This window comes from Nerophis ophidion, linkage group LG16 (assembly GCF_033978795.1).
Source record: "Nerophis ophidion isolate RoL-2023_Sa linkage group LG16, RoL_Noph_v1.0, whole genome shotgun sequence".
NCBI lineage: Eukaryota > Metazoa > Chordata > Actinopteri > Syngnathiformes > Syngnathidae > Nerophis > Nerophis ophidion.
In genome coordinates, this window is record NC_084626.1 from 13,728,797 (window position 1) to 13,749,670 (window position 20,874).

The following is a 20,874-nucleotide window of genomic DNA, read 5'->3' on the forward strand; positions in this document are numbered from 1 at the left end:
TATGACGTCACTTTCATCACTTGATTGACATTCACAGCACCCGAGGATCTCCTGAGATGACGCTGGCTGCTGCGAGTTTAGTATGAAGAAGAAACTAAACTATGAGAGAGAGGCACTTTTTATTTCAACAGACTCTCTGGAGCAGTCGTCAAAAAGGTAAAGACCAACAGCACAGTTCTTGTCTTCACAAAAAAAGTGTTGCTCAATCCTGCCTGCGCTAACAAAAAAAGTCTCAGAAAACTAGCGCATACAAGCTAGCGAGCTACGAAGTTGACTCCAATGCATTTCTTGTAAAGGGTATTAAAAACGAGTATCAATGCATGACAAACGAAAAGCTAAAAACCTATCACTTTTATGTGATCTGATTATAATCAATGCCAGTCGTCAATCAGAATCAGAAATACTTTAATAATCTCCAAGGGGATATTAAGATTTTCAGCACAATCCCATTCAAGATCAGACAAACATTAGAGAGAGACAGAACAGGATCACTGACAGGTCTTCCAACGTCCGGCACCCCTTACAAAAAAGGTGAGAAACAGATAAACACTGAGTGAGGGGGGGTGAGAAACCAAAAAAAATTCAGTCTAAGCCTGGGCCCCTGGAAAGGGGGTCCAGACTGGGGCCAAGGAAAAAAAACACAGCACACACAAACGTGTGTAAGAGGGAAACATTAAAGAACACAAATGACAAAAGAGCAGAGCTGATGTAACCGGCCACTTCTACACACAGCCACAAAAGTAAAACAACAACAAAAAAACACTGTGGTACCTCTGCGGTGTTCCACGTCATCATCTGCTGTGGTGGGGGGAGCATGGCCAGACACAGGAGCAGCCTCAACAAACTAACCATGAGAGCCGACTCCACCCTTGGCCCCCACCAACTCTCGGCCAGTGTCCAGTCCGCATGGATGAGCGAGGATACTTCCGAGGTGTCCGATACCTGCTCATTTAGCCAAGACACCGTGAAGCTTGTCCGTCCAGGCGCTTAGCGCCAGCTCCAAAGCCCTGTCTCTTCAACCGCATCTCCTCAAGTCTCTCCAAATAGACTCTGGTGTGGCAGCAGCTGGGCTCCCGGGAGGCAGATCCAGAAGTTGACAAAAAAGCACCGCAGAAGTCACGGAAGTGCCAAGCCTTGTCACACAGTTCCAAAGAGTCCCAAACCAAAAAGGCACAAAAAAAGTACAATTTATTTTAATGAAAGAAGGGAACTACAAACAGGCTTGTAGTTTTATTAAGCACCTTTAGCATGTTAACAAAAAACTTATATATTATATGTATGTATATTATATGTATAATATATATATTGTAGCGTTTCCACAGAAACCAGTTGAGAGGCGTAGTACACTTGCTGTCTTTATTGTTAGACACGTAACAGGCTACTGTGGGGCGTAATCACCGCCAAAGGCACATTTATATATATCTCTAGTATTGTTAAACTTATCTCTCGTGCGTCTGTCTCTCCCACTCTAAAACCTCTGACTCCTTCACTTCCGCATCCCAACATAACAGCACTCTCCCTCCTATTCCCTCACCCAATCACAGGCAACCCCCAGCATGAAACTCTGAACATGTTGCCTTCACTGGCACTCTGTAAACTTCAGTGTCATAGAACAGTACATGAAACTAAGTACGTGAAAGTTGACACATTAACATTAACATCTCCCTTTAATTCAACCCGTTACATGACACCCCCTCTTCAAAGTCCCTCGCCCCCGAGGGAGCACACAAAGTCTCTCAGGTGCCTGGGGGGTCTGACGTCTCTCCGGAGGCGCCGTGGGGGGGAAAGGGGGCCCGAGATAGGCACAGGGTGGGGGGTTAACAGTCCATTATGGGGGGGGTCAGACAGGACAGGTCCCATGGTGGGGAAGTGAAAAGCAGACTGTCCATTGGTGGTGGGGTGGGGGGAAGACAGTCCATTGGTGGGGGCGTGGGGAGTGTCTGGGGTAGTGTCCAGGCTCTCTCGCGTTCCGCCCCCTTGTCCCGGGGAAACGGCCGTGCCCCGGTAGGGGGCCAGTCTGTCACGGTGTAAGGCAACTTTACTACCTCTTGGTGGCAGCTGTACTCTATACACAACCTCACCTAGTCTCTCTAGGACCCTGCAGGGTCCCACCCACTTGCTGTCCAGCTTCGGGCACTTGCCCTTCTGTCTCAAGGGGCTGAACACCCAGATCAGTTCTCCAGTACTAAAATGTCGCCCTTTGGCATGCACGTCATAGTTCCTCTTTTGTCTTGCTCCTGCGCTCCTTAACTGCTCTCTGGCGAACTCGTGAACAGACTCTAGGCGGTCCTGCAGCTTCCTGGCATATTCGGGCCCCGGGGGGTCCGCTGGGCTGTCGGGCGGCTTACCCACCATCAGCTCAGCCGGGGTCCTGATCTCCCTGCCGAGCATGAGAAGGGCCGGGGAGCAGGAGGTGGAGTCTTGGGCGGCGGACCGGTACGCCATCAACACCAGGGGGACATGAGTGTCCCAGTCACGTTGGTGTTTGGCTGTCACTATGGCCAGCTGCTGCGCCAACGTGCGGTTGAATCTTTCGACCAGTCCGTCGCTCTGCGGGTGGAGGGGTGTAGTGCGTGTCTTGTGGGAGCCCAGTTGTTCACACATGGCCGTAAATACGCGGGACTCGAAGTTCCTTCCCTGGTCTGTGTGGATGACTTCGGGGACCCCAAGTCTGCTAAACATCCCCTCCACCAGCGCATCCACTATGGTTACTGCCTCTTGGTCCGGCAGGCAGTATGCTTCTGGCCACTTAGTGAAGTAATCCATGGCTGTGAGGATATAACGGTTACCTCTCTCTGAGCGGGGAAACGGTCCGAGAACGTCGATCCCCACTCTCTCCATGGGGCAGCCCGCTGGGAACTGTTGAACCTGGGCGTGCGATCTGTCGGTGGGGCCTTTACGCGCCGTGCAGCTGTCACAGCGGCGGCAATAGTCCTTCACGTCCCGCCCATGCTGCCCCCAGTAAAACCCCTGACGTAGGCGGCGGAGTGTTTTGCCAACCCCGAAGTGACCAGAGCCGGGAGTGCCGTGCACTGCCTGTAACACTGTTTCGCGTAGGGCCCTGGGTACAACCACTTGCCACAGTGTCTCTCCTGTAGCAGCCTCCCTCCACCCCCTCTGAAGCACCCCGTCACACACACGCAGGTTTGAGAACATATTCCAAAGCCCCTTCGTGGCCCTGGAGCAAAGCCCAACCTCTCCCCATGGGGGTCGGCGTTGAGCTGTCGTCCACGTGAGCACCGGTCTGATGTCATTGTCCTCTTCCTGTTTGAGCCTCCACTCTGCTGTGTCCACAGCTGTTAGTCCCACCGCCGCACATTTCACCTCGTCTTGCTGCTGCTCGCTTTCTCGTGTCTCCCTTTTCTCACAGTAGCGGCAGTTGTCGGCGGCGCAGGGTCGGCGGGAAAGTGCGTCCACATTCCCATGTTGTTTCCCCGGCCTGTAGACCATGGTGAAGTCGTACGACTGTAGCAGTTCGATCCAGCGTGCCAGCTGGCCGTCCGGCTCCCTGAAGGACATGAGCCACTGTAAGGCTGCGTGGTCGGTCCTAACCGTGAAGTGGAGGCCCCCAAGGTAATATTTGAAATGTTTGATAGCACTGACCACGGCAAGGAGTTCCCGCCTGGTGACGCAGTAACGACGTTCGTGCTTATTGAATGTCCCACTATAGTACGCAACCACTCTTACCCCTTCGGGGGTCACCTGGGACAGCACGGCCCCCGTGCCGACGTTGCTGGCGTCCGTGTCAAGCACGAAGGGCAGGGTGGGGTCAGGGGGGACAAGAATCGGGGCCTCCAGGAGGGCCTTCTTAAGTGAGGTGCACGCTGTCTGGCACTCCTCTGTCCAGACAAACTTTTCTTTCGGCCGCTGTAGCCGGAACAGGGGCGCAGCTATGCTGGAGAAACCCCTCACGAACCTCCTGTAGTAGGAGGTCAGCCCTGTGAAGCTCTTCAGTTCGGAGATAGAGCTGGGGGTGGGCCAGTCCTGCACAGTCTGCACTTTCTCTTCCATGGTGTTGACGCCGCCAGCCCTCAGCCTGTGACCCAGGAACCTGACCTCCCCTCTCATAAAGCAGCACTTCTGGGGGTGCAGCCTCAGTCCTGCTGCTGCCACTCTCTCCAGCACGCGCCTGAGGCCCCTGAGGCCTGACTCAAACGATACCCCGTGGACCAGGATGTCGTCTAGATAAACGACACACTCCTGGCGGGGGATCCCAGCCAGCACCCTGTCCATTAGTCTCTCGAATGTAGCGGGTGCGTTACAGAGGCCAAATGGAAGGACCTTGAACTGCCACAAGCCCCCGTTGGTGATGAAGGCGGTCTTGGGCCTGGCCGCGGGGGTGAGGGGGACCTGCCAGTATCCGCTGCGCAGATCTAGTGAGGTGAACCAGGAAGACCCAGCCACTGTATCCAGGGCCTCGTCGATTCGTGGGACGGGGGAAGAGTCTTTTCTTGTTACGTTGTTGAGTGGTCTGAAGTCCACACAAAACCGCCAGTCCTCTTTGGACTTTTTAGGCACCATGACTACTGGGGCGGCCCAAGGGCTGGTGGAGGGTTCGATGAGTCCTGCTCGCTGCATGTCCTGTAGAGCTTTGTCTGCTGCCGCCTGTCGGGCCAGGGGAAGGCGTCGGGGCCTCATTCTAATGGGCGGGGCATCCCCTGTGTCAATGTCGTGCCGGATTAGATCAGTTTGGCCCAAGTCATCCTCCGATAGTGAGAAACAGTCTTTATACTCCAGCAGGAGCTGCCACAGCAACCCCTGTTCGATGTGAGTCAGTCCGTCACAGTTCTTCTGCCACACCTCTCTCACGGCCGCGACTCTCTCTTCACTGTCAGGCGGTGTGGCAGGTGTTGGGCGACCGTGGGGATCTGCGGTGGGCGGGGTGGAAGGCAGCTCGGGCGGCCTGTAGGGGGGGTTGCAGTCGAGGGCTGGAATTGTGGTGGGTCGATGTGGTTTTGTGGCGGGTGAGGAGGGGGGCGGTGTGGTCGGCTCACAGAGGAAGACAGGGCCTGCAGCCATGCTTGATGTCACCTGTGTCGTCCGCACCGCGACCGCGTGAGCAGTGTTGTAGTTCGGCCGGGATGGTTGTCTTGACATCTGTACGACATGTCCGTCTGGGAATGGAAGCGTTCCCCTCCTGGTGTTAATAACACAGTCCATCAGTTCAAGAACATCCAACCCTAGTATGCAGTCCTCCAGGTCCGCGACCCACACTGGGCAGCGAACCATCTCTCTCCCCACCCCCACAGTCTCCACTGCCTCCCCCACCATGGGGGCCCGGTCCCCGGTGACCGTCTGGAGCTTCACTAAGGTGGGCCAGACTGTGGTTCCTCTTCCCAGCACATCAGGTCTTACCAGGGTGGCTGACGAACCGGTGTCCACCAGTGCAGAGCAGCATGTCTCCCCGAATGTCACTGGGGCGTACCAACAGTTCCCCGCCCCAGTCCGGCCCAGCATCACGACCTGCACCTGTTGGCCCCCTGTATCCTCCAGTGTTGTATCCCCGCCCGTTCGGGGTTGGGACGCTGTCCCGGGGAACCGCACCGTCCCGGCTATGCGTTCCCCGCGTCGTTTCCCTGGTCTTTAGGGGCGTTGGGGCACTGCCGGGCCAGATGGCCAGGTTTTCCGCACGCCCAGCAGACCCTTGTGCGCCCCCAGGGGCGCTGTTCTCCCCGTAGCGAAGCAGCCCGCACCAGCTGCGTCAGTTCCTCCGCCCAGGCAGGCGCTGTGTCGTCCCTTTCAGGTACGTTCGCGGCCCTCACCCTCAGTGCATTGTCCAGCGTGGAGGTGGGGGGGCCAGCACCCAGCATCTCTCTCTCTGAAGCCAGCTCCAAAGCCTCCAGGAGGGACTTGGGGTGAGCCAGCAGCGTTTGGATACGCAGGTCGCCCGGTGACAGCGCCTGCAGGAAATGGTCACGAGCTAATTCGCTCTGTATGGCGGGGGGCATGTGGCCGTAGGTGCGGTGGACCAGCCCTTCAATGTCATTGGCGAGATCTCTTAATGGCTCCCCGGCCCGTCTCTGTCGGCTGCACAGCTCGGAGCGAAGTAAGCTAGCCGCTGAACATTGTCCAAACCTCCTCTTTAATGCTCCCACTAAAGCATCATAGTCACTCCTGTCTTCTGGGCTCAGCAGCAGCAGGCTTGACAGAGCATCCCCGGTGAGGCACATAGCTAGCTGAAGGGCTTTCATTTCTGTGGACCACCTGCCGGCCCGGGCTAACAGTTCGAACTGGGCGTGAAAAGCTTCCCAGTCAGCCTTGCCATCATACCTGGGGGTTTTCACCGAGGGCAGGGCGACATTTTCCGTCCTGACGGCGGCTGGCTCTCCACCTGCGGCACGTCCAGCTCCGAGACGGGCAGAGGAGCTGAACCCGGCATCAGCGGCCATCTGAGCAGTCGTTCTCCTCACCCTCTCTCTCTCAGCCGCATCCCAGCCTCCGACAGCGCCGTATTGCTCCGGCACCCCGGCTCCCTCCTCCCGCTTCACTTTTTTTTTTTTGTACTCCATTTCTCACCGGAGTGTGGACGCTGTGTCCTCCGTCCTTCTGTGTCCACACGTGTGTAACGGTGGTGTGTAGCGTCCCTTATCTCTTCTCACCGTCTTTTTTTCTTCTGACACCAGTGTAGCGTTTCCACCAGTGTAGCGTTTCCACAGAAACCAGTTGAGAGGCGTAGTACACTTGCTGTCTTTATTGTTAGACACGTAACAGGCTACTGTGGGGCGTAATCACCGCCAAAGGCACATGTATATATATCTCTAGTATTGTTAAACTTATCTCTTGTGCGTCTCTGTCTCTCCCACTCCAAAACCTCTGACTCCTTCACTTCCGCATCCCAACATAACAGCACTCTCCCTCCTATTCCCTCACCCAATCACAGGCAACCCCCAGCATGCAAATCTGAACATGTTGCCTTCACTGGCACTCTGTAAACTTCAGTGTCATAGAACAGTACATGAAACTAAGTACGTGAAAGTTGACACATTAACATTAACATCTCCCTTTAATTCAACCCGTTACAATATATATATATATATATATATATATATATATATATATATATACACGTGACAAGCGGTACAAAATAGATGGATTGTGTGTCTGTATACACATTTTAAAAATTAAGGGAAGTACAAAAAATGTCAATATTCGCTTTATTTTAACAGACAATATTACAATACATTAAACATATGTTTCCTAATGCACTCAGAACCATTTTTGATGGTTAAAAATTCAAAGTTGGGCTTTTCTTGTTTCACTCAAAGAAAAAAAATGCAATTTTATATATTACAAATAGTCTGCCATAATCAAGGATTAGGTTAGGGTATAAAAAAAATAATAATATTGTAGTAAATGCTTCAAAATGTATGGTTCTACTTTAAGAAAAGTACAATTATTAGTAAATACTAACAACAAAACTATGGATGAAAGCATACAGATAAGCAATGTAGCAAGTGAAACACAATGTTAAATATAAAACAAAAATTGAAGGAATTTGTTAACACTACAAGTTAACACTCTACTATGCAAAGCGAAAACCATTTATCAACAACACCCGGCTTTGCTGGGACTGAGCTCATCTAAGATGGAGTGATGCAAAGTGGAAAAGTGCACTATGGTCCGACGAGTCCACATTTCAAATTATATTTGGAAACTGTGGACGTGGTGTCCTCCGGAATAAAAAGGAAATTAACCATCCGGATTGTTATAGGCGCAAAGTTCAAAAGCCAGCATCTGTGATGGTATGGGGGTGTATTAGTGCCCAATGCGTGGGTAATTTACACATCTGTGAAAGCACCAATAATGCTGAATGGTCCATACAGGTTTTGGAGCAACATATGTTGTCATCCAAGCAACGTTCTCATGTACGCCCTGCTTATTTCAGCAAAACAATGCAAAGCCACGTGTTACAACAGCGTGGCTTCGTAGTAAAAGAGTGCGGGTACTTTCCTGGCCCGCCTGCAGTCCAGACCTGTCTTCCATCGAAAATGTGTGGCGCATTATGAAGCGTAAAATACGACAACAAGACCCCGGACTGTTGAACAACTTAAGCCGTACATAAAACAAGAATGGTAAATAATTCCACTTTCAACGCTTCAATAAATAGTTCCTCAGTTCCCAAACGTTTATTGAGTGTTGTTAAAAGAAAATGTGATGTAACACAGTGGTGAACATGCCCTTTCCTAACTACTTTGGCACGTGTTGCAGCCATTAAATTCAAAGTTAATTATTATTTGCAAAAAAAAAAAAAGTTTATGAGTTTGAACATCAAATATCTTGTCTTTGTAGTACATTCAATTGAATATAGTGTGAAAAGGATTTGCAAATCATTGTAGTCTGTTTATATTTACATCTAAAACAATTTACCAACCCATATGGAAACGGGGTTTGTATATTATGAGAGTAGCGTATGTGTGTCTGCGAGAATGGCAATTTTTTGGGTGAGTGACATAAGTGAGTGAACGGGCAAGTAAAGGGAGAGCGGTTGAATGTGCACTGCGCAGTAAAGTGATCAACATTTCGGGTTGTGTCCCGCAAAACTAATAATAAAATGATTGTCACAAATGGGCGGCCTCGGCATTCGGACCATAACTGGAGCTTAGCAGACCCATTGAAGGGTGTCACCCTCAACGAAAACGGTAACATCTGCCCTGTGCTCCTCGACTACGGTCAGCATGAGAGCCGAAAAGCACGGAGGGTGTAACGATCACATTATTACATGTCACTCTTTATAACACTTTTTGAAGATTTGAATACTTATTATTTAAATGTTTACCTAAGTTTGAAGCAAAGGTTGTAATACTAATTGCCACGTTTGGCAAGGCATGTTTTAAAGCAGAGCTTGCAGTGTGGCGCCTCCCTGTTTAAAGCATCAATTTTATTGTTAGTTTTGAAACCCAAATACCTCCATATTGCGCTTCACACACCCCCTTTAAACAGTATAATTGAATAGTATTTTTGCAGTAGTTCCTTTAAAACAACTGCACACTCTTGCCATCAGTGTGTGAATGTGTGTGTGAAAGGGTGAATGTGGAAATACTGTCAAAGTGCTTTGGGCTTCTTAAAAAGGGGTAGAAAGCGCTAGACAAGTACAACCCATTTATCATTTATGAAAGATCTTTGACTAGTGTTATTTGCAGTGTCTTTAAAAACGGTTATACATTTTTTGTTTTACAGAGGAGCTTTGACAATTTTTAGCAGTAGGTTTGCAAAATAGCAGAGCGCTCCTGTAATATAGAAGATTTTTGAATTGTGCATATAGAGGATTTTATTGCAGTAGATCCTTAAAAAACACTAGAGGGTTCCTGTCATATAGATAATCTTTGACTAGTATTTTTGCAATAGGTCCTTTTAAAACAGCCACACTTGGCAGCAACCAGCAGAGCGCAGCACAGTTAATTCAGTGTTTTGACTGGTTCTGATAGAGCTCAGTCAATGCCTGCCCTAAACTACCCCAACCCGACTGCTGCTACTTTTATCCGTCACATGCAGGACAACTGCCACAGGAGACTTTAAAATTCAACCTCCACAGTCTGCTTGGATGCAGTTTAGTGTCAGAACATTACCGTCATTTCATAACTTTACATGTTATTTTGTAATGTAGCTTGATTTTATTTTATTTTGGTTAATTTCAGGGTCTGGTCCATTCTTGTTGCCTGTTTTGTTTGGTTTTTCTCTTTAAACTGAGAAGTTCATGTTTATTGAAATATTGAAATTAATATTTTATGACGGGCATATTTTCTGATGTTGAGAATTAATATAAAAGCTAACAATGCATTTTTTTTCTCTCTTTTAATATTTGATTATGAAAAATATGTCTTCAAATTAATATTTTTTCACTGACAGCTAAGTGTTGTTCCTGCTTTCTTCAGGTGTGTCTGGGCCGTGTCGTGTCCATCATCACCTGGCAAGGGACAAACCCCAACTTGAAATCTGTTTTGCTCAACTCCCACACAGACGTTGTTCCCGTTTACCAGGTACGCCGGATACGTGTCCTGTTTCAGCACGAGCCATTTGTAAATGATGTCTTCCGATCTCCCTTTCAGGAACACTGGAAATATGATGCCTTCAGCGCTTTCAAAGACGAAGAGGGCAACATTTATGGCCGTGGATCACAGGACATGAAATGTGTGACAATACAGTGGGTATAACATGCCTTGATGACTCTTCTTGCTACAGGAAACTCATACGGTTGTAAACTGTACCCTTTGTTTCACAGAAATTAATACACTGGAGCATGTAAAATAATTGACCACAGATAATTGCATGACTCTAATGGCAAGAATTTGACTTTTGCGACCTATTCATCCATCCTGCAGACTTCCTGTTAGGAATTCAGTCCCATTACACTCTCTTTCCATAGGTACATCCAGGCTGTAAGACGGCTAAAGGCTGAGGGGAGGAAAATGCTGCGCACGGTGCACTTAATGTTTGTTCCTGGTAAGTTTATTTCAATGCGTCTTTCATTCCTTTCATCAGTCACTTATAAAGTGGTGCCGTGACCTATGAGCTTGCAACTCAAAATATTTGTATCTCAAATCGATCTTTCACATTGCAATTAATTGAAATGTTTCTACTATAGAACAAACACACACAGGTGCTGAAACTGATGCAAGGAGTGAACTCTCTAGTAGCCAGTGTGGAAGTGACAGACGAACAAAGCAAAGCGTTTATTCTGAAACAATTAGTGTTTAAAGCAGGCCAAGTCATCTGAATACTTCAGATAGGAATATTGGGATATGGCTGGTTCCATTTCATTGGTTTTGCTCTCCATGAACTGGAACCATGATTAAGATGGACCGCCAGAGGCATTCACATTGTGCCGCTAGAGATTAAATTCTTGGACCAGCGCAAGACGTACAAGAGCAAAAGCATTTGCCAAGAATGTATTCATTATTCAATCATGACAGTTTTGTTCATCTTTCAGTTAGAGATGTAGTTATTCAGGACAATGCACACTGATGAACAGTATGATTTATAGACTCTAAATCAACAGATTATACACAGTTGCTAATTTACATCTGTAGCCCCAAAACATAAGAACATGAACAGAGAAGGACAAAATAACAAAAATACCTTTTAAAAATAATTAATTACCACTGCCAGTAGGTCATGTAGTTGCTGGTGTTGTTTTTTTAGTTTTCAACATAGCTCAGAAACATTCGGGAAATGTTATAAGGAAGAAGTGATTACATTTGGATCACTATCTGAAATTTTTTTTCCTTACTATTAGGAAATAGGGTTTGGTGGCAGTCTATAATAATAATATAAGTAATATAATAATGCACAGCATTTACCTTGGAGAACGGACTTTTATGGTATCTTCTTCCAGCGGTCTCCATATTTTCCTTCGTGAATTAAACACTGTATAATAGGGCTGTATTCGACAAAGGATTTTTATTGTTAAATCTGATTTGTTAGATTTCGCCCATTTATAGTGTCGTTTTTTTAAGCACCTTATTCCAGAATTGCAACTTTCCACCTCAAAGAAAATACTCTAATAAACAAATAAACACGCTTAGGTATAGTGAGATGTAGTTTAGTGGCTCTGGCAGAGCACTGAGAAGACGATCAAATTTGACGTTCTAGACGTTTTACAGGCCGAGGACCTCCAAATTTAACACCACAAGATTCTAGTGTATGCATTTGAAGTATCATGAATGGTCGGCATCCAGGAACTTTATCTGGCTCTGCATCACACTGTGTGGTCAGGGGAGGCAGGAAAAGCAGAGCCTCACCTGTAATGAAAAATTCAAAAAAACAAACTGGAGATAGCATGAAATATTTTTCAACTAAAACAAAATAATTTTCTGTATCATTTCAATCGTTTTTTTAATGTTTCACTAAATAACAATTGCTAATTTTGAATATTTGAGGGCAGAAACCGGAGATTAGGTTGTGTGAGCCAAGCCTACCTTCTAACAGCACAAGCCTTCATAAACTGGGTTTTGATGCCGTTTTTCAGTTTCTGTTCGTCGCCAATATGTTTGCAGCAATATTATTTATACTCCATGACTTTCTGCAGCTCATGTAATGTCTTTAATGTAGAAATGGCACCGTTATTCTTCGCGACTTGTCCAGGGTGTACCCTGCCTTCCGCCCGATTGTAGCTGAGATAGGCGCCAGCGCCCCCCGCGACCCCGAAAGGGAATAAGCGGTAGAAAATGGATGGATGGATGGATGGATGGACTTTCTGCAGCTCATGTAATGTCTTTAATGTAGAAATGGCACCGTTATTCTTGGCGACTTGTCCAGGGTGTACCCTGCCTTCCGCCCGATTGTAGCTGAGATAGGCGCCAGCGCCCCCCGCGACCCCGAAAGGGAATAAGCGGTAGAAAATGGATGGATGGATGGATGGATATTCTTGCTAATCAATCTATAAACTACAAAGAAATTTCATAGGGTGAGATGCACAGTACTTACGCTAACAGGTGCTTGCAAAAAACTCGTTCATAAATAACCATGTGGTCAAAGTGAGCAATGTTTTTTTTTTGCACTTTTTAATACACTCCAAGATAACACATGTGCTGTAACCACTGTGCATTTTAAAATGTCTGTCTTGATAGATGAAGAGGTTGGAGGTCATAAAGGCATGGAAACGTTTGTGGCGCATCCAGAGTTCCAGAAATTAAACATTGGCTTTGCCTTGGATGAAGGTAAATTAATAACGTGTCATGTCAACAACACAAAGTTATAAACTCATAGATAAATAAACTGCTCAGGTACTTATGTGGAAAAAAAGTAGGTCAGTGTTTGATTATGATTATAATAGGCAACACTTTATGCCTCATTTTTTATTTTAGAACATCTGCTATTTAATTTAGTTGATGGGATCACTATATAAATTGTGGGAAACCATGACACCAATAATTTTTGCCATGAGCTTTATAAGCCATTTCAGCAGTCTCTCATGAAGCAAAATTAAAAGGATTTAAATACAGGTATATAATATGTGATGTAATAAGCATTAAACCTTCGTCCATTTTACTCTTTGCCCTCAAGTCTTAGCCATTATTTTGCTTTTAATGAGCTTTTTCTTGGACTATCTAAATTTTAAATCATTTTGGTTTAGTCACTATTGCAAATTAAAAAAAAAACTCAGTTTAATTAAAGAAGTGGAAACTTTTATTAGTCCTCTAAAGACAAAGTAAAACAAATATTTTTTTTTATCTCTGACATGCAATATTCACTGGGGGCACAGGATTCAATAGACATAAAATTGGGAACATAAATTTGATCCCCTGCTATTTTTTTATTTAACCCACTGAAAAGTACAAACATTCCAGGATTTCTATGGTAGGTTTTTTGTTAGGGAGCATGACAGAATGCCAAAAAAAAGGGGGAAAAATTAAGGTTGTACAGTAAATGAATTTGTATTTGACGGAGAGTGGAAAAAGTAGGATGCACAGTATATTTTTTTTGAAGCTACCGATAACTTCATACTTCTCAAGACAGTACCCACTATCTTTTTTTATACCTATTATTTTTCAAACTTAGATTTTACTATGTTTTGTGCTCACTTTTCTCTGGAGAAGCTTCTTGAGCAGCACAAGCATCTTTGTAGACTTCCAAAACATTTGTCACGAAGCTGGCATTTCAGGTGGCAAATTAGGTTTGATGTGTTTAAGTGTGATTTTTTTTTTCTTTAGCGTGACGTTGCGTACTATTTGGTGCACATAGAATGCAAAGTGTCTTCCACTGAAACAGTAAAGAAGTCCCACACGATTGACATCATGTTTGTTTGCTGTGAGCGCAGGGGAAGTTTACCACAGGCTGAGGAAAAGAGCACTTGATTTGCTCATCCTAACACCACAGTTGCCTTAATGTTATCAAATGTATCAGTATGACATCATAATTCCTCATAACGGCCCAGTTTTCAATGCGATTCCGGTCCGAAGACTGTCTCTGGGTGTTATTTTGCTACTTTGTGTGCTCCTACTTAGTTGCTTCAGTCATATGTTTTGAAAACTCATCTTTAATGTTCAGGCAAAGGCCAGGAAGTTCTTGTCCAAGATTTTTTTGGAACATGGCCCCTTAACGTATTCCCAATGTGCTTTGTCCAGGTGACCTACTGTATGTATGTATTGTATTCCTTTTTATGGGTCATACGCTGCTGCTGGAATTTTAATTTTCCTGAAGGAACTCTCCCGAAGGAATCAATAAAGTACTATCTATCTATCTACTCCTTTTCTGCTGTATAGGTTTGGCCAACCCCAAGAATGCCTTCACTGTCTTTTATGGAGAAAGAAATCCCTGGTGTGAGTACTTCTAATCAACTCTGATCTTAATATAAAAAAGAATACTCAGACAGCACATATGTTGAATCCACTGTTGTCTGTTAGGGATAACTATCCACTGTCCAGGCAGTCCCGGGCATGGCTCTAGGTTTGTGGAGAACACAGCTGCCGAGAAGTTGGTTAGTTTCTTTTGCATTTCTGTGTTGACGTTTAAGTGAACAGACAAGCACAAAGAGGATCCTTTTGTCTCTTTTACAGCGCCAGGTGATCAACTCTTTTCTGGATTTCAGAGAGACGGAAAAACACAGGTAAGGCTGAAAAAATGTCTGCTCATATGCTGATTTTTTTCAAAACACAGCTGCTTTTTATACAAACCCCGTTTCCATATGAGTTGGGAAATTGTGTTAGATGTAAATATAAACGGATAACAATGATTTGTAAATCATTCAACCCATATTCAGTTGAATATGCTACAAAGACAACATATTTGATGTTCAAAATGATAACCTTTTTGGTTTTTTTGCAAATAATCATTAACTTTAGAAATTGATGCCAGCAACACGTGACAAAGAAGTTGGGAAAGGTGGAAAAACCTGACCAATCACAATTCAGCGGACCGTGTCGCTGTCGACACAAACTTAGGATTTTTGGGAGGTGTACGCAAGGCTTGCGGGAAGGTTCGCAGGGGGATGGGGCAAGACGGCGTCGCTTTAATCAAGTTACATGGCGATAGAGTATGCACCAGGCTTTATGATACGTTAAATGCTGCAATTAACACCTCTATTCTATTAATTTAAAAGTCTCCTATAGTCTTCAACAGGGGTTCATAACCTTTTTTACCTCGGGGCCCAACTTTTCCACTACAGAGGGTCCCCGGGGTCCACTGAAATATTTACTCAGATTTAGTAATTTTAGTCTTGATTTTATTCATATTCAATTGTTACATCCAACCTACTTACAGTTTAACAGGTTAAGGACCTTGTCAAATGATATGAAAGCATGTATTAATCACAAAGATTATTTTCAAAGCTCAGGTCTAGTTGATGCCCTGCGATAAGGTCGTGACTTGTCCAGGGTGTAACCTGCCTTCCGCCCGATTGTAGCTGAGATAGGCACCAGCGCCCCCCGCGACCTCAAAGGGAATAAGCGGTAGAAATGGATGGATGGAAGGTCAGGTTGATTACAAAAAAATTACTAACCAAACACAGGACTCATAAAATCTGATGAAAATTAAATGTTCAAACAAATACACAATGCTAATATACATAAATTATAAATATGTAAAAAATATTGTGCAAATAAAAACACAGAGTCACCACTTTAGTCATCATTTATGCACTTAAGAAACTTCTTAGAGACTTTAGCTTCAGGCTTCATCTGTTTGTTTGGTATTGTGATTGCTGCCACTAGTGGTTGAAAAACATATTACATCTAAGTACCGCTGCAGCCCATATGGATCACAGCTGAAAAAACGATTTTTTGGAGGCCCTCCAGGGGGCACTCGTTGCCCAACTATGGGCTAGAGCCCTATGGTTAAAAACACTGCTAACTGCCAGGGTCTCTCAGTGGTGCCTGGTCAAAAACCTTGCCTTTAACAGCTGTGACTTAAACCAACCCCCGCAGATTTAGTTTTGATAAAGATTTATGTCAATTCCAGGCTAAATACCAGCCAGTGTTTCACGCTGGGTGATGTCACCACAGTAAACATGACCATGGTCAAAGGGGGTGTAGCCTACAATGTCATCCCGGCAGAAATGGACGTCAGCTTTGACTTGAGGATCCCACCAACAGTAAATCTACAGGTATGTTTTTGGGAAAGTGTGCGTCTGCATGTGTTGACAAGTTGATGAACACGTGCGTTGACCTTACCCCATCAGGAGTTCGAGAAGGTGATCCAGCGTTGGTGTAAGGAAGCAGGCGACGATGTCACTTATGATTTTGCTCAGGTTAGTTCTCAGGCTGGCTCAGCTGCTTTTCGAAGACTTGAGTGAGCTTTTTGTGCAGAAACACATGAACCAGAATATGACGTCCACAAAAGAGAGTGATCCCTGGTGGAGTGCCTTCAGTCAAGCCTGCAAAGAATTGTGAGTTTTTTTTAACTCACAACATGTCTGGCAGACACACAATACACAACCAGCAGGCACGCTATTCTAATTTAACTCTTGGCTATGACTCATGTTCATGTCAGGCCGCATCAGCATTTTTTAAAGGTTCACCTCAGCTCTTTTAATGACTTTACAGAGACATTAGTTTTGAGACATTTTTCTTCATCATTCATCTTAGGGAAAAAACATCTTTATCATGATTTGTGTGAATTAGCTGATTTTTACATAATATGTACTGTATGAAGTGTTTATTATAGCATATTGTATGTTACTTAATACCCCGACTGAAAGGTGTCAGAAATGTATGCACCGTCCTTTTCCACTAGACTAGACGGCCCCAACACTTCTCTACTCAACCTGATTGAATGATTGATTAATTGATTGACACTTTTAGTTGTAGATTGCACAGTACATATTCCGTACAATTGACATCTAAATGGTAACACCCGAATATGTTTTTCATCTTCTTTAAGTCAGGGTCCACATTAATCAATTCATGGTAAATTCCTCGGTTACTTTGCAATGGTATCGCCTCACGCAAAATATCTCCTTCATCAGTCGGAACACTAACAAACAACAATGGAGGAGAAAAATTCTCTCTTGTATTTATTTCTGTTGGCAAAAGGTAAGGAGACAACGTGTTATTTGAGGAGACTGAGGGCAATACAAAAACAGCAAAATGGAGACTGTAGAGCGGGCCGCATGTTATTTTGCGGCCCGCACCTTGATGTGAAAATTTAATGTTGGTGTGGCCTGCGAGCCTTATATGAATGGCGCTTTACAGCGTCATACTTCAATCAATCAATCAATGTTTACTTATACAGCCCTAAATCACTAGTGTCTCAAAGGGCTGCACAAACCACCACGACATCCTCGGTAGGCCCACATAAGGGCAAGGAAAACTCACACCCAGTGGGACATCGGTGACAATAATGATCCAGTGGGACGTCTGTGACAATAATGATTATGAGAACCTTAGAGAGGAGGAAAGCAATGGATGTCGAGCGGGTCTAACATGATACTGTGAAAGTTCAATCCACAATGGAGCGGGTCTAACATGATACTGTGAAAGTTCAATCCACAATGGATCCAACACAGTCGCGAGAGTCCAGTCCAAAGCGGGTCCAACTCAGCAGCGAGAGTCCCGTTCACAGCGGAGCCAGCAGGAAACCATCCCAAGCGGAGGCGGATCAGCAGCGCAGAGATGTCGAGGCGGATCAGCAGCGCAGAGATGTCCCCAGCCGATACACAGGCAAGCAGTACATGGCCACCGGATCGGACCGGACCCCCTCCACAGGGGAGAGTGGGACATAGAAGAAAAAGAAAAGAAACAGCAGATCAACTGGTCTAAAAAGGGAGTCTATTTAAAGGCTATAGTATACAAATGAGTTTTAAGGTGAGACTTAAATGCTTCTACTGAGGTGGCATCTCGAACTGTTACCGGGAGGGCATTCCAGAGTACTGGAGCCCGAACGGAAAACGCTCTATAGCCCGCAGACTTTTTTTGGGCTTTGGGAATCACTAACAAGCCGGAGTCCTTTGAACGCAGATTTCTTGCCGGGACATATGGTACAATACAATCGGCAAGATAGGATGGAGCTAGACCGTGTAGTATTTTATATGTAAGTAGTAAAACCTTAAAGTCACATCTTAAGTGCACAGGAAGCCAGTGCAGGTGAGCCAGTACAGGCGTAATGTGATCAAACTTTCTTGTTCTTGTCAAAAGTCTAGCAGCCGCATTTTGTACCAACTGTAATCTTTTAATGCTAGACATGGGGAGACCCGAAAATAATACGTTACAGTAGTCGAGGCGAGACGTAACAAACGCATGGATAATGATCTCAGCGTCTTTAGTGGACAGAATGGAGCGAATCTTAGCGATATTACGGAGATGAAAGAAGGCCGTTTTAGTAACGCTTTTAATGTGTGCCTCAAAGGAGAGAGTTGGGTCGAAGATAATACCCAGATTCTTTACCGTGTCGCCTTGTTTAATTGTTTGGTTGTCAAATGTTATAGTTGTATTATTAAATAGAGTTCGGTGTCTAGCAGGACCGATAATCAGCATTTCCGTTTTTTTGGCGTTGAGTTGCAAAAAGTTAGCGGACATCCATTGTTTAATTTCATTAAGACACGCCTCCAGCTGACTACAATCCGGCGTGTTGGTCAGCTTTAGGGGCATGTAGAGTTGGGTGTCATCAGCATAACAGTGAAAGCTAACACCGTATTTGCGTATGATGTCACCTAGCGGCAGCATGTAGATGCTGAAGAGTGCAGGGCCAAGGACCGAACCCTGGGGAACTCCACACGTTACCTTAACGTAGTCCGAGGTCACATTGTTATGGGAGACACACTGCATCCTATCAGTAAGATAAGAGTTAAACCAAGACAGGGCTAAGTCTGACATACCAATTCGTGTTTTGATACGTTCTAATAAAATATTATGATCGACGGTATCGAAAGCAGCGCTAAGATCGAGGAGCAGCAACATAGATGACGCATCAGAATCCATCGTTAGCAATAGATCATTAGTCATTTTTGCGAGGGCTGTCTCCGTCGAGTGATTTGCCCTGAAACCGGATTGAAAGGTTTCACATAGATTGTTAGACGCTAAGTGTTCATTTAACTGCTCCGCAACAATTTTTTCGAGGATTTTTGAAATAAAGGGAAGGTGAGACACCGGTCGGTAGTTTACCATGAGGTCAGGATCGAGGTTAGGTCTTTTAAGAAGAGGATGAATAACCGCTTTTTTGAATGCTAGGGGAACAGTGCCCGAGGAAAGTGATAAGTTTATAATATTTAGCACTGATGGACCTAATAATACAAAGAGCTCCTTGATCAGTTTCCCAGGAAGAGGGTCAAGTAAACATGTTGTTTGTTTTATTCCATTTACACGTTGTAACAATTCCTCTAATGTTATTTCCTCAAAACGAGAGAAACTATTTTGGAGGGCAGTATCCGCCGTATATACAATCGTGTCAGTGTTAATAGAACCCCGTTGTAGCTGGGACGCATTGTCTTTAATTTCCTTTCTAATGACTTCAATTTTCTTACTAAAGAATTGCATAAAGTCATCAGCTGAGTGGGTGGAGCTACTGGAAGGAGTCCCTTGTTGGGTTAGCGATGCTACCGTACTAAACAAAAATTTAGGATCGTTTTTATTACGGTGGATGAGATTTGAGTAATAATTAGCTTTAGCTAAGGTAAGCATGCGTTTATAAGTTATTAAACCATCACTAAATGCTTGATGGTGCACCTCAAGTTTAGTCGTGCGCCATTTGCGTTCCAGCTTTCTGCATAATAATTTCTGAGCTCTAGTTTCTTTTGTAAACCACGGGGTGCGCTTTATTGGAGCCTTTTTTAACTTTAGCGGTGCTATGTTATCAATGGTTTCGCGCAGGGCGTCGTTAAAGTTGTTAGTGAGGTTATCAATAGAGCCCACATACTTTGGGAATGGTGCCATTACCGAGGGCAGTAGGTCAGCAAGCGTTGTCTTTGTGGCCGTATTAATGTTGCGGCTGCTATAGCAGTTATTATTATTATTAGTTTGACGAACATGCGTCTGAACCTCGAATTTTATAAGGTAATGATCGGACAATACTTTAGTATACGGGAGTATCATAACTTTGGAAGCGGTGATACCCCTGACAAGCACTAGGTCTATCGTATTACCGTTGCGATGCGTGGGTTCATTTATTATTTGTGTGAGACCACAGCTATCAATTATAGTCTGGAGCGCTACGCACGGTGGGTCCGATGGGGTATTCATATGGATATTAAAGTCCCCCATTATGATTATATTATCGGCGTGTGTCACTAGATCAGCAACGAACTCTGAGAATTCATTGATAAAGTCCGAACAGGGCCCTGGGGGGCGGTAGATAACAGCCAGGTGTAGAGGCAGCGGTGTGACAGACCTCATAGTAAGCACCTCAAACGATTTATATTTATTATTTATGTTAGGACTAAGGTTAAAGTTTTCGTTGTATATTAGTGCGACCCCCCCACCCCTTTTAAGCGGACGGGCAATATGCGCATGTGTAAAGTTAGGAGGACATGCCTCATTTAGCGCAAAAAAGTCGTTTGGTTTAAGCCAGGTTTCACTGAGACCGATGACGTTAAGATTGTTGTCTCTGATGATATCATTAACTAACAACGTTTTGGGAGACAATGATCTTATGTTTAAAAAACCTATATTATAGGTAGTGGGCTGTTTTAGGGAATTTTTGATCAAATTATCCGTAGTAGCAATATTAATAATGTTGTGTTTATTATGCCCAGTGCATTCAGTATAATTACGACCATATCTAGGAATTGATACGACGGGAATGTTCCGATTGTTTGATTGTTGCTTTGATAAACTGCACGCATCATGGTTAGCCTCCTCAGTAACGGGGATTTTCCGATTGTTTGTTTGTTGCTTTGATAAACTGCACGCATCATAGTTAGCCACCTCAGTAAAACACATGTCCAACTCTGAAACACTCAAAGCAGAAAAAACTTGTTCTAATTTAACTGACTCCTTACCCAGACCA

General features: G+C 45.0%; 1 protein-coding gene across 1 annotated transcript in view; it reads left to right on the plus strand.

Annotated features, from left to right (window-relative positions):
- LOC133534965 (aminoacylase-1A-like) overlaps positions 1-20,874 on the plus strand; it is a 42,425-nt gene that overhangs the window by 15,914 nt on the left and 5,637 nt on the right. The window contains exons 4-13 of the mRNA XM_061874330.1: positions 9,873-9,977; positions 10,047-10,141; positions 10,364-10,440; positions 12,567-12,656; positions 14,202-14,258; positions 14,343-14,416; positions 14,496-14,545; positions 15,895-16,039; positions 16,115-16,183; positions 16,242-16,321. Of these exons, the coding sequence (XP_061730314.1) occupies positions 9,873-9,977; positions 10,047-10,141; positions 10,364-10,440; positions 12,567-12,656; positions 14,202-14,258; positions 14,343-14,416; positions 14,496-14,545; positions 15,895-16,039; positions 16,115-16,183; positions 16,242-16,321 (842 nt within the window). The remainder of the gene's footprint in view (positions 1-9,872; positions 9,978-10,046; positions 10,142-10,363; positions 10,441-12,566; positions 12,657-14,201; positions 14,259-14,342; positions 14,417-14,495; positions 14,546-15,894; positions 16,040-16,114; positions 16,184-16,241; positions 16,322-20,874) is intronic.